General features: G+C 59.4%; 1 protein-coding gene across 1 annotated transcript in view; it reads left to right on the top strand.

The window, feature by feature from the left end:
* VAC14 (VAC14 component of PIKFYVE complex) overlaps nt 1–17,724 on the top strand; it is a 64,920-nt gene that overhangs the window by 44,111 nt on the left and 3,085 nt on the right. Inside the window, 3 exon segments of the mRNA XM_050904237.1 lie at nt 15,066–15,240; nt 15,976–16,094; nt 16,945–17,024. Of these exon segments, the coding sequence (XP_050760194.1) occupies nt 15,066–15,240; nt 15,976–16,094; nt 16,945–17,024 (374 nt within the window).

The raw sequence follows: 17,724 nt of genomic DNA, 5'->3' as shown, positions 1-17,724 counted from the left end.
AGGAAAACTTTTACAGGACTCCTTGGAAAAGACTGATCTCTTGCCGGAGAGATCCAGTGAACGTGGGAGCCTCGTGGTGCTATTTTTAGCCGGTTTTCAAATTGAAGCCGTATGCATGTTCCCATGTTACATCCCTCCCCTGTCCGCAAGCCAGCTCAGCTGTTTCGCGCAGCGGGGCGAGAAGCCAGCCTCGTGTTTGACTTGGGAGATGCTGGTGATGTTTCATCCTGGGCTGGAGAGCACGAGTGGGATGCTTGAGAGACCGGGACAGGGTGTGCTAAAGCGCGGTCCTCCCCCACCGCTGGCACAAGCTCTTTGCTCACTTTGTACCCATCATCTTCCCCCTCCCCGCCGGGACCACCGCTGCCCCTTTCTGCTGCCGGCTGGCCCGGGAATGGTGAAGCAGGGAAGGAAAATAGACCTGTTAAGTTTGGGCAATGATTTCCAGCTGAAGGATGAGTGCTCAGGGGAAAGGGAAATGGGGGACAGGGTTTTTATTAAAGCACAGCGCAGCAATTTTTCCCTGTCACCTTGCCAGTGGGCGAGTTTGAAGGTCCGTGAGGTCAGGCGGAGGGTCTGCGGTTAAAGGTAGTTTATTTTCTAACCCGGCTCAGGCTTGTTCGTGTCCGGTTGCTGACTCCAAAAGGACTTTAGTCTCTCTCCTGATAAGTCCTCGGAGTCCCGGAGGCAGAGGTTATGGTACGTTGTGTGCTTGAGGACGGGAGTGTGGTTTGAGCAGCGATCTCTGCAGGAGCCCGTGGAGGTGGGAAAGTCTCTTGCTCTGTAGGGACGCGTGGTCCCCGAGACGTTGCAGAGCTGTTCCAGTGCCTGCCCGCCGTTGGGAGATGGGTGGGAGAAGCACCCACGGCCCTCCCGGGCAGAGGTGGGGGGCTGCGATGGGTGGTCTCACCATCAGTGACCCCGGTCCCAAGCTGGGTGTCTCGAGGTGGTTTGCCAGAGAAGACAGGGTGGAGCTAAATGGAAACACAAACTGCCTTTAAAATAACAGGCAAACAGCTCGAAAAGCTTCTGTCATTCATAAGGAAGAACCCAGATCATTTCTTCTCCCTTGCCTGGGATCACCGGGCTGGGGGATAACCCAGCACTGGCACATGGTCCATCTGCCAGTGCTGCTGGTGCATCCAAGAGGTGCCCTTGGAGGTGCCCCTTCTTGGTCTGCCGCCTTCCCCGGTGGGATCCAGCACAACATCACCAGATCAAACCATGGCCCGATGCCTCATCCGTGCCACCACCCAAGGGGACCTCACGGAGGGAGAGCCTATGGCCGCGGCGCAGCTCACACGCCGAGCGGAGCCCCGGCAGGAGGAGAAGGGAAGGGTAGCATCCAGGAAAAGGCTCTTCAGCACTCTTCAAAGCTGCTTAGATGCCTCACGAAGGCCTGAACGAGGGACCATCTTCGTGAAGGGATGTGCCGAGGGAGCTCCAGTGGCACGAATCACCCAGAGTCTCGCGCTTTCCACCCCTCTCCCCTTGACGAACCGGAGAGGTGGCAAACCTGCTCCCACGGTCTCTTCCAAGGATGTTTTTTGGCTTGGCGTCAGTTTTCTGCGTCGCAGCAGACGGGGTTTTCCTTTGGGGGTCGGTCTCTCTCGTTGTCACTCGTGACCTTTTTTTTTTTTTAGGCTGGAAGCCAGTAAAGTTATTCCGCCTTCGAAACTCAGAATTTCAAAGCGCTGCCTTCTGCTTTTGAGCCAGGCGTGTTTGCGCTCAAAGGTGGCTCCCAAAGGGCTGTCGGAAGCAGGAGCATCGGCCGTCGCTCAGTGTTACCTCTCACCTTGACGAGCAGACCTGAGACCTTCCAGCCTTCTTGCTAATTGGGAGCTATCTGCCCTAGCTGGCACGTGGCCGTCCTGGACTCAGCGGAGCCCTTAAGCAAGAAGCAAATATTCCACATTCAGCTGCTGGCCTCCCGACGGCCCCTCTGGCTTGGAGCAGCAGAAAAATGCGGAGGAGCTTCCAAAGCATCACATGGCTCCTTGGAGCGGCACGACCGTCCTCCGGGCAAGGACCCTGCGGAGGGAAAGCTGCTCGGCCGGTCAGGAGGCAGGCAGCGGAGCGACTCCGAGGTTTTCAGCCCGCACTGAGATTTACGGGCTGGATTTAATGCTTTCTTGTTGGTACCAGTGCTATGGGATGGGGGGATTAAAGTGAGAGGCTAAGCCCTACCCCGTGGACGTCAGTGTTGCTGCTCAGAGCACGATTTGAGGATAGGGCTGGCTGCCCTAGCAGCTTGCTGTCCTTGGAAGGAGCCATATTCTACCCCCTCGTCCCTCCTCAGAGCCGGTTACGCAGCCCCCGCGCTGTCCCCAGGGTCCGTCTGAGCTCTGGGAGCCAGTTTAGCTCGCTAAGCCAAGCCTAGCACCAAAGCAGCTGGCTTTTTGGTGCTCTCTGAGATGGAGCAGCTCAGGCATTTGTGGCTGATGTACCTTGCCAGGACAGCAAATGAACCCTCCGGGGTATGGGTTGTGCTCAAGGGGCTGGAGACATCCCCGTGCACGTTGTGTGTGGATGCTTTGAAGTGCGGGGCTTAATTTTTAAGCCCAGAGAGGCCATTTTCTCGCCGAGCAGTGGCACCCTGGGGCACGAGAGGATGCCTGAGTCAGCGCTTTGCTCCCCAGGCAGGGGCCCGCGCGCAGGGGTTGTCTCAGCTTGTTTTATAGAGCTGTTAAATAAACCTCCCTGCTGCCTAGCACCTTCTCACGGGGCGCTTTCTGAGGTTAAGCTTCATGGAAGGGGCCCTGGGGTGACTTTTCAGCCACCTCCCGCACGATGCACCCGGCGGGGCTTGTCCGTTTGACTGGGGATGGTCCTTGGCTTTTGGGGGGATGCTTGAAGCCCGTGGGGGGCAGCCAGGAGGGTGGGCTGGTTCTCCATCCGCTCTGGAAGATGTAGGCTGGAGCAGACAAGGTTATTCGGCCAATTTATGGCATTAGCTGGGGAGCTGGAAAATCCCAAGTCTCGTGATGGGGCTATGGATTTATGGTTCCTGCAGATGGGAAAAGTTCACCTGGCTGGAAAATCCTGCCTTTTCCTTGAGATGTCAAAGTCCTGCCGGGATGAGGCCAGTGGGGAGCTGGATAGTGAAGAGGGGGGACAAACACCAGCACGTCACGTTGGGTGCATGAAGGGCTTTACGGTGATGCCCTTGGCATGGAGCTGGGGTGGCTGGTCCCCTCTTTTTGGGCAGGGAGGGGACTTTTCTGCCTCTGGGAGAGGCTGGGGCTGACCATGCGATGTCCCTTTCTCCCCAAAAAGTAGGGGAAAAGAAGCAAAGTGGGTTTGAACCTGCTAACCGGGATGGGGAATGGGAGAGAAGGGGGGGAGCAGAGGGCTGGCGTGTCCCGCAGAGCGCAGACATCCGATGCTCTTGGCAGGCAGGCAGCGAGGAGCATGTTAAATCGCTTTTTGCTCGGCCTGCCTAGCATTCCCAGGGCCGTGCTCTCCGTCTGGAGGGGTGGGAAGGGAAGGGCGGCCCGCCAGCATCCCAGTGGGGAGGGCTCTGGGGAGGGAGTGGGATGGGGGTTTAGCCGCAGGCTCGGATAGTGAGGGATACGCTGGGGATCCTGTACAGAGGTGGTGGGCGTCTGGTTTGGCGGTAAGGGGATGCTGAAGCCCTAGGATGCCACCATCCTGCAGTGATTCACTGTCCCCCTGCCCCGTCCTGGACCCCCAGCCCCATCCTTAGCCTCATCCTTTCCTCCTGCCTCGCTGTCCCACCTCCCAGCCCATCACCCGTGCCTTGCCAGGGGAGGCTGAAGAGCTGGGGCTGACCAAAATCCTCCTCTTCTCCCAGGCCTGGATGCTCTTGAGCTCCCCTGGACACACAGTTTGCTTGGCCAAACATCTCAATACCTCCCAACGAGCTGGAGACTCCCAGGGCTGGGATGCTGGGATGCCCTCCTGCTCCTCCTTCCTTCAGGTGTGCTGATGCCACCGTGCCCTCTCCAGCTCCCACTGCCAAACCCGTGCCCCAAAAACCCCTCTGCCCCACCAGCAAGCGAATCGGGGCTGGCGGGGGGGGGACACGCATGTCGCCTCTTCCTCTCTCCCACCCTCCGGGCCGCTGCATTGCAGAACAAAACCTGCGTTTGTTTTTTGCGGGAATCGTTCGGCTTGTACTCAGCAAAGTGCACCAAAAAAAAAAAAAAAAGAAGGGGGGGGAAAAAAATGCAGCCCCTTTGATAAACTGTGATATGAACTCGGGTAAAATCCAAACAGCTGTGAGCGCTACAAGGGAAGCTTCTGTGTCGGGAGGCAGCGAGCCTGCGAAAATACACTGCGCTGCCTGCCAGGATGCTCGCTGGCCGCCTGCCCTTCTGCTTTAATGAACTGTGCGCTCGCCATCCCCCTCCTCGTGCCGTGCAGAAAGGAGGAACCGGAGAAAGCCTTTTATTTATTTTTTTTTTTTCCACCCTTTTGCAAAGCAGAAAGTGGGGCTCCCTCCTGCCCAAACCCCCAGCCGGGCGCGGGGTGATGGAGCATCCCCGGTTCCGCGGGCTTCTCCTTGCTCGTCTCCGCCTCGTTCCTCTGCGCCTCCCTTTAATCCCTGCCCGCTCCCCAAAATCTCCTGTCCTCAGCTCTGCCTCCACCCAGCCATGAGAAACCCCACGCCCGGAGATCCGGAGCGGTGCTTCAGTGGTGCGGTGGCAACCAGGCTCTGCTTTTATGCCTCTCCCGCTGCCCCAGCCGTGTACGGTGAACACCCTGCGGGCTCCTCGCGGGCTTTGATGTGAAGTTGGGGTGGAAGCCAGCAACCCCGCTGTACCTCCGAAAACCCCCAACTCCCGAATTGCCTATTTTACATCCTGCAATGGGCTCCGTAAGCCCAAGGGAGCATGTGCCTAATGAGGTTTTAATTCACGGAGGCTATGGGGCGTCGTGCTGGGCTCTCCGATACCCTCCACAGCCCCATGGAGCAGGAGCTGGAGGGGAAAAACCCAATTTCCCCAAGGCTAGAGGTTGGATCTAGGGTCGGAAGGCACTGGGGAGCCATCAGCAGCGTGACCTTCACGATGGAGGAGCCTGATCGCTCTGCCTAAGGATCATTCCTGCTGGGATAGCAGGAGCTGGGCCAGCCCCTGCCAGCCCCCTCCTGGGGCTGGACCCCCCAGGGAAGGACAGGAGAAGCCTCCACTGAGCCGTGGGGGGCTGGAGGAGGTGGGGGGGGACGGGACAACGACACCAACCCCTGGGGATGAGCTCGCTGTCCTACCCACCAAAGCTGCTCCGGGACCGGCCGTATTCGGAGCTGCCTGGAAGGATTTGATGGGGTTTTTCTGTAGAAAAATGGGAACCACATGTGAGCGGCAGCGCCGGAGTGGGCTGGGACTGATTCGGGTCAGCAAGAGGGTGGAGGGGAGGAAGGGGAAGTGTGCGTAGAGGAGGAAAATCCTCCCAAAATGGCCAAGTTCCTTCAAAGGGCAGGTCCCCAGGGGGGGATATTTGCTCCCTCCCAACACTTTCCCTGGGATCCCAACAGGAGCGCTCTGGAAAAGCAGGCTGGGGAAGGGGGGAGCTGGGAAAAGGTGGGCTGGGCAGCAGGGAGAGGAGCCCGTAACTATCACGTTCCCCGGAGCGGGGCTTCAGCACGAGCAGCTTCCAAGGTGTCTCCCAAATTTTCCTTGCTCGGCTGATGGGGTGAGGACCCTCATTGTGGGGAGGAAGCGGTCGGTGCTGGCGAGGAGGGTGGTTTTGGCCGTTAGCTGCTAAATTAACCCATCTGATCCCATCAGTCGGGGCTTGGGGGTTCTGGTGGTGTTTCCTTCTCTTGCTCTGCAAATGTGACATCTTGGTTTATTCATCTCTGTGGAGGGAAAAGCCAGGACAGGGAGTCTGGGAGAGGCTGAATAACAGCATTTCCCCCCCCACTCTCTTACGGGGGATCTTGCTCAGGATTATCCCCAAGGCACAGGGCACACTCGGTTAAAAACCTCAAGGCAGGGCTGAGCGTTTTGCCTCCTGCTGCTCTCATCAAGGGATTTTTTTTTTCCATTCCTGGCTGCTTTCGAACATCTCGCAGCCCATCGCTCTCGGCCAGCGACAGGCACGCAGCCCTCCCTCCTCACGCGCCGCCCACCGATTGCAGGCACAAGCGGCGGGCGGGTGAGGATGCTCCGGCACTTCCCACAATTTCACTTTGCCGCAGGTTTCCATCAAAGGCAGATGCTCCAGGCTGGATGCTGCCCTGGGAAGAGCTCACCCCAGCTGCAGGCTCCATAGCTCCTGCCAGCGGGTCTGGCCAGGCGCTCTGCTCCCGGGATGGGATAGCCTGGGATAAGATGTCCCGGGATGGGACATCTTCCACTCCCCGCTGAAAGCGTGGAGCTGTGCAAAAGCCACCCTGGTTGGAGCTCCTTCCCTTTGGTGCTCCTTCCCTTCGGTGTGTGAGCTGCTCTCGGTGCTCAGCTGGGCCTGGAGCAGGTCCCCTTGTAGCATTGGGTGCTCTTAGGGTGCTGGCACGGCAGGGAGCGTCCAGCCACTCTCCTCTCGCCCATCTCTGGGCCTTGGAGGGTTAGGGGGACCGAGGGTCCTCAGGCTGCATCCCACCTTGGGCTCCCTCCAGGGATCCCGGCTCCAAAGGCAGGGCAGGCGTCGGGATCCACCCCGCGATGCTGAAAGGCAGCGAGAGGCGGCAGGCACGGAGGCAAGCCCGGCAGTAAAGCCAAAATAACATCTGGGGCATCTAAACCACAGCATAAATGGGTTGGTTTTTTTAGCTGACACTCTTGAGTCCAGAGTACGGCTGGGCTCACTGAGTTACTCGCAGGCACCTCTTTCCCTGAGCTCTAGGATGTGCTCGAGTGTCCCCACTCCTCCTGCTCCTTCTGTCCCTTCTCCCCGAAGCCGCACAAGGATTAGCACTGCCTCGAGTGCGTCTGTACGTGGTTTTGAGCCGATCAAGCAAAATACAGCCAGTTTGCTCAAGCAAAGCGAGGGAAAAGTCAGCGCCGGGGCTGAGTCAAGATGTTGGCAGAAGAGACGAGGCAGCTTCACCTCCCAGCCTGGGGCATGCTCATCCCCGAGCCGAGCCGACCGGTCCCCCTGCCTGCTGCTGCCCGTGGGACGCTGCCACCCGCTTCCAGTCCCTTTTTTCTTTCCTTCTGGATAGCTTCACCCTCAAACACACAGTGTATTCCTGCCGTACTCCACTCCCGAGCCGGTCCCTCCACCTTCAGAGGTCTAGGGATGCCCAGCGGGACCATCTTCCCCCAAATTTGCCTTCCCTATGGGGGGGATGCAAAGGCTTATCTACCTCTAGAGCAGCAACCTGCTCCTTGGCCACGCTTTTAGGAGCAAAAGCACTTTTATTTCTTCGTCTTAAAGCAAGACAATGGGGAGGGAAGGGGAAGGGCGAGCGCAGGGACCACGGCTCCCATCTCTCTGCAAGCTGTGCACGCCCCAAACTGGATCAGCCTTTCCCGGCTCCTGTTGTCATAGCATTGTGCCTGCTCCTTTAACCTATTTTATTTGCAGCAAAGAGAAATTATAGGGGGAGAAATAAGGCGCTTGTCAGTTTTCTTGAAAATTAGGCCACAGCTGTCAGCCTGAAAGGGAAGCGTATGTCTCAAAGGAAGGATCTGCTGCTGCTTTACACATCTTCCCCCCTCCCCAGCCAGCCCCTACCCTTCCTCCCCTTCAAAACAGAGGATGCTTGCCTGAAAACGTCACTGCCCGGTGTAAGTCCCCCTCTGGGGTCAGGCTCTGGAGGGCTGGGTTGAACGTGGAGGTGGGCTGAAGCCAGGGTTTCTGCTCTTGCAGGCAGGTGGGGGTGGTGGAGCCCAGAGTTTCAGCCCTGCCAGGCACATGCTGTAATGCTGCTGCCTGTGCCTCCTGCCTGGGGCTTGAAGCCCCAAGAGCCCAGGGCGAGACTTGCATTTGCCGTCCATTTTGCCATCAAGTCATCAGCAGGTTTAAAAGTTGGAGAAGAAATGCGTCGGGGGGTTATTTTTTGCTTTCCTGGAGGGTTCAGAGCGGGAGAGCTGCCTGTTTTCCCAGCTGAGCCTCCTGTAGATGCTCAGATGTTCCTATATCTTGTAAGCTTTGCAGGTCCTCAATGACTGCACACTTGCAGGCAGGATAGCTTTATCCATGGGTCACCGTAAGGTTTCCTCAAGGAAACTCCTGGGACACGCTAACTTGGGCAGCTGGAGGCTGGTGCTGGATGTGTGTCTAGTGGGCTTCATCTTGGAGGAGCTGTCACATTCATCTGTGTTAAGCGGAAGAGTTGGGCAATGCCTTGGGCTGAGTGGACCATTAAGCTTCCAAATTAAGTTATCTTTTAGCTTCTGGCCCCTCCCAAAGGATATTAGTGGTTGATCATCTTCTGTGCTGAAGGTGATCGGAGGAAGAAACTGAAGAAGAAGTCTGAAGAAACTTCTTCTGAAGAAACTCTTCCTTCTCCTTGATACAGTCCTGTTTCCCCCTCCTGTTCGGTATGGAGCTGTGGGTATTTCACTGATCATATAAGTGCCCAGAAGTGTTGGATATCTGCTTTATAAACTGAAGGTGACCTCTTTGAAGGGCGCTGTTCTCCAGGCAGCCAACATCTGGGCTGGGGACAAGGCTGAGCCCATCACGAGTCAAGGTGGACGTGGCCAGGAGGAGACTCACAGCTTTGGTAGGCAGGTTGGCAGTGGGGAAGCCGTCCTGCCAGCCGGGACAGGGACCTCCCGGCGGTCTGGTGTCCAAGCAGAGCATCACAAGGAGCAGAAGCCGAGGGCTGAGGCTCTGCAGGACCGAGATGCTGTTTCACCGGCTGAAGCTGGTCTGAAATACTAATGTGCATTTGTGCTGTGCTCCTCCCGGGGATCCCCCTCGGTTGCTCTGGGGATCCCTAGGGAGCACCTTACGGCTGAGACGGCCCCAGCCCGGCGCCAAGCTGGCACCACGGCTCCTTCAGCAGTTGTCACGCTGACGGCTGCTGCCGAGCAGACGCTCCGTGGGAGGGTTTTCTTGTTTGCAGTGAAACACTCTGCACCTTTCCCTTTTCAAGCGAAGGCATCACAGGGCTTGTCTCCAGCTTCCCGGGATCCACACGTCTCCTCCCCAGATCTGCACATCTCTGGTCTGCGGCTTTCACCGAGTTTCCCGGGGGAACTTGATAACCATCACGAGAAACCAGGGCTGCCAAGGTTGAAAAGAAAGTTCAGGCTTTGTCGCACATTAAACTACATCTCCCCCAAATGCCCTCGCCCTTCCCGCTGACGGGCTCCCTTTGATCCGATGCTCCCATTCCTGGCTGACCTGACGTCTCAAAGAGTGAGACCTGAACGCCAGGACATCAAGAAGAGTCCAAAAGCTGCATGAAGAAGGAGGCCGAGTCCTGCTTTTTGCTCACGTTGTCTTCCTGGCTCGAGCAGGCTCTTTGCTCACCTGGGGCGAGCCGTGACAGCTCCGGGCTCCAGATCTGTCCTTCCCAAGGACTTGTCCGTGCTCTCCAGGGTTTTCCTTGCCCGAGTTGCACTTCACAGCTTCCCACATCCAGCAGATGCTGATGCTCTGCCATGTATCTCACTCCATCTCGGTGCCTGCAAGCCCATCCCCAGGAGACAAATCCTACTGGGTCCTCTCCGTGTCTTGATGAGGACCCGAGCTCCTTAGGGAAACGTGCCGGCAGAGGCTTGCTTTGAGATGGGAACGGGTGGCTGGGAGAGAGGAGACAGAGCAGGCAGAGGGTCCCTCTCCTCCCCAGACCTGCCTCCTGCAGAAGGAGCCGCACTGCTCCTAAACTTCCCAAACCCTTCGCAATCCCTTACATTAAACGCTATGAATTTTGAAAGCGGGAGCTGCCAGGGTTGCCATGGTTTCCCTTGCCCGGAGGAGCAGCTCCGGAGCCCGGATTCGGCAAAGGGAGGGAGAAAAATGGAGGACCGGGATTTTCTTCACTGCTGTGGTGGGGAAGGACAGGGAAACAGCATCCTCCTGCCTTCTCTTCTCCCTCTCCCCTTCCCGTCCTAATTTTATCTGTGCTTCCTCTGCAAATTCCTAACGGATCACAGCTGCTGGGCTGGGCCGGTGATGCTGCTTTTCCCAGCAGGAGGATTTCAGGGGGATGGGGCTGGGTTGGGCATCGTGGGGGCTGCAGGTCCCCCGGGCAGTCGAGTTGAGCCAGGGCATCTCGCAGGGAGCCCGGAGCTGGGAGGAAGGGTGGCGAAAAGCCTTGGGGAGGAGAGAGGAAGGGAGCAGAGGAAAAGGAGGGTGGGGAGGAAGGACGGAGGGGCTCTGCCCTCCTCACAGCCGTGGGAAAGGCGGTGGTCTGGCCCCGCGAGCCGAAAAGTGGGGCAGAGCCGCTCAGAGCATCGCTCCCCGCGACCTCAGCCGGCTCCTTCCCCAGCTCCGGCTCTGTTCCAGTTGCTGGAAGTGGAATGAGACACGATCTTCTCCCTGCTGGGGCCCCGTGGCTGCCCAGAGCTAATAAAGCAAATCACTGGTGCTTAATGAAGAAGCACCTGCTTAACTGAACGCAGCGGGACAGTGCTCAGCGTGGCCGGGCAACGGGAGGGGGCCAGCAGCGCTCCCCCCCAGGGCTCCCTGCAGGTCCCAGCGGAGGGGATGGTGTCTCCATCCGCAGCGGGGCTGGAATTCCTCTTTTTTTTTTTTTTTTTTATAAATTTTATGGAAAAACCAGACTTTCACCCCCTTCGAGCAAACATCAGGCTGCCCCGACCCTCCGCCACCCCGTTCCTGCATGGTGGCTCGAGGCAGAGGACGGGGCTGAAGCGGTTAAAGGGGTGAGCGGATGGGATGGGAGCTCCGACAGCTCCCTGAAACGATGATGTTTAGATTAGCTGGGTTTCCAGGCATCGAGCTGTCAAAGCAAGAAGGCTGGGAGGGACGCCGGGGCTTGCCCTTAATTGGAGATGTGGCTCTGAAGCCACCCCATCGCTCTGATGTCCCCTGGGCTCCGGCACGCGGCCCCCACAGCAGCTCCCTGCCCCGGGGCTTTCGGCTTGTCCCCGTACGCAACCACCCCATCCTGCCCCACCGATCGTTAGCGTGATGGGAATTTGTTGCGAATGACATCGGTGACTCGGTGACATCGGTCGCTGGTGACTCGGTGGCCACCAGATCTGGGGTGTGGGGGGGGCTGTGGTGCTTAATGGGGTGCAGCTGGGGCACAGCTCGGGGATGGGGGGGGACCCCGGGGTGGCACGGCGATGCAAAGCTTGTGGTGACCTCCATGGCTCTTCCCTTGGCCAGCATTGTCTTCCCGAGGGATTCTTTAGGCTCGGGGGAGGCAGGGTCCTCTCCCCACGGCAGGGGCTGGAGGTGACCTGCTGGGTCCCTGGGGAGCCCCACTGTGGCTTGGCCCCGTCCGAGGCGATGGGTCGGGGGGGTGGGTTGTCCCCCATCGCCACGCTGCAGGCAAGTGCTGCCTCCCATCTGCCCGCAGCCACGTTCCTTGGCTCCGTTGGAAAGGCTTGAATAACCCTTTTAATTTAAGGAGTTAAATTTTAATGGCCTAAATACCGCACTTCATTATCACCGCCACGTGCCTGCCTAACGTCTCGGCGATGCGGTGCGGTGATGCTCTGTGGCTGCTGCCTCCCCGGGGATGCTTTTTCCCCTCCTCTCCCACGCTGGGAGGTCCTTGGGGACTCACCGGGTCCCCATGGGCAAGGGGACAGGCAAGGGGACGCACATGTCACCCACGGGGATGCAGGGAGAGCCCCGGGGAGAGGCATCTCACTGGGATGATGCTTCGGGGGGGGGATTAGCTGGCTCCTTCCATCATCACATCAAAGCACAGGCAGGTGGATGGATGGGTGAGCCACAGCCAGCCCCGTTAGTCACTGGGGTTTTAAGTCTTACAGCTGGGCTCTATATATATATATTTATGGGGTGTATATATCTGGGGTGTACATATCTGAGATATATTTATGGGGTGTATATGCCTGGGGTGTATATATCTGGGGTATGGCTCCCGCTCGCTGTCCCCTCTGCCCCCGTCCCCTTCCGCAGCCGCCCCTCTTGGCATCTCGGCTGCTGCCTGCTTAGTTTGAAGCCACCTGTCCCCCGTACGGCCCCCTCCCCTGCCTCCTCCCGGCCAGCCTCGCGTTCCCCTCGTGCCATCGAAGCCTCCCAGGGGATCGGCTCCGGGGGACCCCTCCCGTCCCACCGGCAGCCCGCCCGGCTCTGGCGGTTGGGCTCAGCTGCTGGCTGCTGTCACGGGGGCCGGCAGCTGCGTGGCCGGCCAGTTGTCCCCTCCTTTGGGGACCGCTTTTGGGCTTCGGAGGGGGAATTTGGGATCTCCGGATGCATCGGGACGAGCTGCTGAGCACTGGCAAACTCATTCTGCTGGTGGTTCGCAGAGAGCCCCTACCTGGGGGCAGCTGGAGGGGTGGGCACCCTGATGGGGCAGCATCCCCAGGGGGTGGCACAGCTTCGGAGCCGGGGGGACAGGCTCTGCACGGCTGCTCCTTTAACACCCCGACGGTTTCCAGTTTCCTAGTGCCACCGAAAGGAGGGGGAACAAACCCAACCCTTCCCTGCTAATCAAAACCAGGCCTGAAATTAGAAAGCGGCTCGCGTTCAGCCCCCCGCTCGCTGGGAGCGCGGCGTTAGCCAGCCAAATGTCAGAGCTCCTATTTATGGAAAGCGAGAGCCCTCCTTTTCCACGGGGGAGCGGCGGAGGGGGGGGACCCGACCGACGTCCGTGCCGTGGGCGAACGAGGGCAGCTTCGGAGGTCGCTGAATTGCCTTCGACGCTCGCCGGCACCGTTTTTGGTTTGGCTGAGCTTGTTTGAGCTCTTTTCATAGCCTTTCTGCCTGGAAGGTGTAAAACACCGGCTCCCTGCCGGCCACGAGCAGAAGAGCCCGTCCCCAGCTGTGCCAGCACACCGGGCACTTCGCAATTGGGGGTAAAACTATCCCGGTGTTTGTCCCTGGAGGACCCATCCCCTCTTTGGGCACAGTAAATCGTCCCACTTCATGGTCCGAGTGCCCGGCGCGGCTGCTGGAGGAAGCTCGGCAAGGATGGGGCATCCAGTTATCCCCTCTTACTGGAGAAGGGTAGGATGGAGCCAGCTCACTCCTCGGCTGGGCTTGGACCTGCCCAGGCTGGGCTTGCTTTGCCGCAGCTGGCAATGACCGGATCCTGCCTGCAATGCTGAGCTATTGATTTGCTTTTGGCTCCATCAGGCTGGACTAAAAGCCTCTGCCTTCCCCTTCCCTCCCTCGATGCTTCGCTTTCCCATCGTTCTCCCTCCTCCAGCCAGCCCGCGTCCAAGCGGCGAGAAATCGGGGAAGCGTTTTCATCCCCATGAATGCAGCCGGTTACGTAAGAATAATTGGGATAAATGAGCTTATTTATCACAGCCCATTCCATTTTAACGGGGTCCGGGGCGATTGCCGGGTTGGGTTACGTAAAAGCCCGCACAGAGCATCTCATTGTCCGGCAGCGGCCACGCGGGATGCGGGAGCTGCCGATGGAGAGGAGCCGGGGCTGGGCGAGGAGGGGACGGGTTGCTTGGCAGGATGAGGAGGTGGGAGGAAGATGGGGGGGTTTCTTCCTCCACGTGCTGAGGAGGCAAAAAAACGTTTCTTCATTCCCTATCCACCTCCTGCGTCCCAAAAACACCAGGCTTTAGGGTATGGTCTTTGGTGTCTTCCTATAGCCATATAGTCTTCCACCGGTCCTTCCCCATGGGGATGGGGGCTGGAAACTCACCTCCTTCCTCTTCCTCACCCCAGGAGGTGAAAACGTGACCTCGGGCTGGGGGGGGGAGTTCAGGTGTGCCTCCCATCTCCCAGCCAAACCGAGCAGCTAGCAAATGCCTCCCACCCAGCCGCCGAAGCGGGTGCTCCTTGTTTTGCCTCCTAAACCCTTCTGAGATGCCTCCAGGGGGGGATTCGGTTGCCAGCTGAGATTCTCTGGTGAGGAGCGATGCTTGGTAGGAGTTGGGGGGAAAGCAGAGGAGCTGTGGGGGATGCCAGCATCTCCCCTGGTGCCGAGGTTCCCCGTCAGCGCATGGGAGAGATGTGGGGACCCAAGGAGCATCCCAGTTTCAGGAGAAGCTGGTGATGCTGGGGAGGTGGGTGGGCTCCCCCAGGTCTCCCTGATGTGGGCACCGGAGAGCTGAGCCGGTGCTGGGCAGCGTTTCAGGTGTCCCCAGGCAAAGTGCCCAAGAAGGCAGGAGCCTGGAGAAAAACAGGAAATCCCCAAATCCAAACAAACACGGAAGAAAAAAAAAAAAAAAATCTGGTTTTTGTTTTCTGGTCTAAAATGTTGAAAACCTTGAGAATGCCCCAAGGTTTGTTGAGCAGAACATTCCTGCCGTGACCCACTGGGCCCGGCCAGGCAGACCGGCGTGGGCCGTGGCGCCGGCTACGCCGTGTTTTGAGGAGAGCACTGCCGGCGGGGTGTCTGGCGGAGCAGAGGCATCTGCCAGCTTCACCGGCTGGAGCTCCAGAGCCCTTTGGTACTGGATTTCCTGGGAGCCAGAGCATGGAGGAGTTCAAAGAGCAACGGGGCGAGTTACTGGAAGAAAGGGGGGCTGTGGAGGGAAAGGCAGCCTCTGGCTCCGGGGCTCCCGGGTTGCACAGCACCAGGAGGGAGCAGTTTGTGCCAGTGGCCACGCTCGCTCCCTACCAGTTTCCTGGTGTGGAGGGGATACCGGTCTAACTGGGCCATCACGTGCCATCTGTAACCACGCTGCTGCACGCTCCCTGCAGTTTTCAGGGTGGAAAGCGATGCTGAAACCTCTCGAGGGAGGTCACCGGGAGGCTTGAGGTGGCAACAAGCCACGGTGGTGGGTGCTGGCGAGGTCCCAGAGCAGCACGACCGGGGATGTGTCTTAGCCCAGCTATTTTTTTTTTTGGCCTTGCCCTGGTGTGAATAGCTGCACCCTCCAAATGCAGAGCCTGGTATCGCCCCACAACATCTCCCTCCTGGTGCCACCGTACCCGCCTGACCTCAGGTGCGCCCGTATCTGTCACCCTGGTCCTCTCTGCAGGAAGGGGGTGATGTGCGGGCTCAGGTCAGGGTCTCGCCTGCGCTCATTAACCATCCTTCCCCCCTGGTTTTTATCCTCTGTGATATGCAGGCAGCTTTGTCTACTTCTGAACGCAGAAAACATCTTCCACTCCATGGCAGACATACTGCTTCGGGAAGAGGACCTCAAGTTCGCCTCTACCATGGTCCACACCCTGAACACCATCCTGCTGACGTCCTCCGAGCTCTTCCAGCTGAGGAACCAACTGAAGGACCTGAAGACCCCGGTATGGGCAGCGGGAGCGGGCTCAGCCGCTGCGGGGGGACATAATGGGGGTGGTCGGGACCTGGGAGCCACCTGGGGCCACGTCTCGCTGCTCGGTCCCCGCCTGGCAGGTCCCAAGGCTGGAGCTCAGGCAGCCCCGGGCAGCCCCTTTGTTCCTCCACTCTTCAGGAGTTGAGGGGGGCTTGGAGGACGTGCCCAACTCTTGCTTTTCTCCCCCGGGATGGGGACGGGCTCCCCAAGCCCTCGAGCAGCTGCCGCCTCCCTCCCTCCACCCCGACACGGGCCGGGGGACAGGTGACAGCAGGAGCAGAGCCCCCCGGTCCCTCAGCTGTCCCTGCCGGGAACGCACCCGCGGGGTTTGCCGAGCAGCTGCCACCAGCACCGGCGACATCCAAGCAAGGCGGAGAGAGGGAGGAAGGCTTCTCCTCCTGCTGAAGGCCAGCGATGCAGTGGAGTTCCCTTGAGTGGGACAGCCACCGTCCTCCAGCCTGCGGCGGACACAGCACCCCCGAGGGCCACCCCATCACACTGCCACCCCAAAACCTGCCTGGTCTCCATCTCCTGAGGCTGGTGGGCTCATGCCAGTGCCAGGTGGACTTGGTGGGTCCAGAAATGTCCCTTCGTGTCTTGGTGGCACTTGCCAGCCCGGTGGGTTGGTGTTGGGGACCCGGGGCTCTCCATGCCATGTCCTTACTCCCGCTGGTGACCTGACCCCGATGGCTCCCTCTTTCCCCAGGAAAGCCGTAACCTCTTCTGCTGCCTGTACCGGTCCTGGTGTCACAACCCCGTGACAACCGTGTCCCTCTGCTTCCTTACCCAGAACTACAAGCATGCCTATGACCTCATCCAGAAATTGTATCCTTTTAGGGGTTTTCTGCAAGGCCGGTGCCCGGGCTGGCCCCTGGTCCCTTTGTGGCCACCAAGGTCACGCTGCGGGCCAGCCCAGCCTCCTGCCTGCAGCCCATCATTACTGGGGCGGCGTCCCCGCGATGAGAGGGCAGGGCAGCCTGTGCTGGGCGCGCGCCAGCTCCCTTCCCCTTCTGTCATCCTTATTTTTTGTGGTGTAAAAAGAGGAAAGCGTGTGCTAGCTGAGCCTTGACCTTCCCCTGCCCGGGAGGGGAGGCTCCTCAGCATCCTCTTCCTCCCAGGAAGATGAAGGCTTTGGCCTCCCGGCCCGATGAGGAGCAGGCAGTGCCCGGCGCAGTGCGGTTCCCGGTGAGCTCACCATCTGCCTGGAGCAGAATGATTATTTTCATGTGCTGGCAAACCCCAAGCCTCCCTGAGTAGCTTTCCATACGAAGAAGCTTAATAACGCGCTCGGGTTCCCTTCCCGGTGCGTGCCGTCGTTTCTCCTGGGGGACGGGAGCGCTCGGCATCGCCGCCGTGCCGTCCCCGCGGGCCAGGGGGGGTAAAAGCAAACGTTCTCCCTTACACCATCTTCTTGCCTGCTCTCTGGCTAGGCAAGCTGCCGGCTTTTTGGGCAGCCTGCCTTTTCTCCCATCCCTGCCTGCTTGTCCTGTTTCCTTCCATCATCCCTTGGCTGCCCTGCAGACCTTTCAGCCCTGCCTGCTCGCTTCCCGCGGGAGCTGTGGATGCAGGGAGGGTTTGGCAGAGCCACGGTCCACGCCGGGCATCACCCGGGCGAGCCATCTGCTGCTGCCGGGCCACCCTTTTCCAAGGTGACGTCCTTAACGACCACATCCAGCGGGGATCTGGAGGTCACCGTGGATTTCTTCACCGAGGTGGACAAGCTGGTGCAGCTCATCGAGTGCCCCATATTCACATGTAAGGAGGAAACCCCGCGTGGGGAAGGGTGCTCCCCCACCCCGGGCACGTCCCCCTCCCCTCTCCTCCATCGCAAGCGGCAGCCGCCGCACGAATAAATAGAGCAGAAGTTATGAGACTTCTTGCCGGGAGGTTTGCCCAGCGCTGGAGCTGCCTGCCGGGGACGGGCACGCTGGCAGCACCGGGGCGGGCAGCTTGCCTCCCCCCCCCCCCCAGATATAGGTTAAGGGAGCGAGAGGTGCTGGCACCGAAGAAGGGGATGGGGAAAGGATGGGGGGAGCCTGGACCACGCTGAGCATCTCTGGGGGGGCACGGAGCGGGTGTCAGATGAGGGGAGCCACATGTGCCACCCTGGGATGCACGGGGTGGCATCGTGGGTGCTGGTGGGGCCCTTAGCAAGAAAAAAGGTGGGATTTTTTTCTGGAAATGGAGAATTAAGCTCTAAAAAACCAGAGCTGCTTCTCTCTCCAGATCTGGCCCCCCAGCCCCAGCAGTGTGGGTCCCCCCCACTGGGTAACGCAGCCAGGCCCTGGGACGTGGTGGTGGGAGCTGGGATGGCGGAGGGGGGACGTGGCAGGGTGACCTGTGGCTGCCGGGGATTTGTCGTGATGGCATTCGGCTGCCCCTGGGCTCCTTCTCCCTGGAGGTGGAGCTGAGCATTGAGGGTGTTGGGAAATGTCCTGGAAAGGACTTTAGGGGG

This window comes from Gymnogyps californianus, chromosome 12, assembly GCF_018139145.2.
Source record: "Gymnogyps californianus isolate 813 chromosome 12, ASM1813914v2, whole genome shotgun sequence".
In the NCBI taxonomy this organism is placed as follows: domain Eukaryota; kingdom Metazoa; phylum Chordata; class Aves; order Accipitriformes; family Cathartidae; genus Gymnogyps; species Gymnogyps californianus.
Note: the sequence above shows the minus strand (reverse complement) of the source record. Positions and strands in the feature narration are given on the sequence as shown.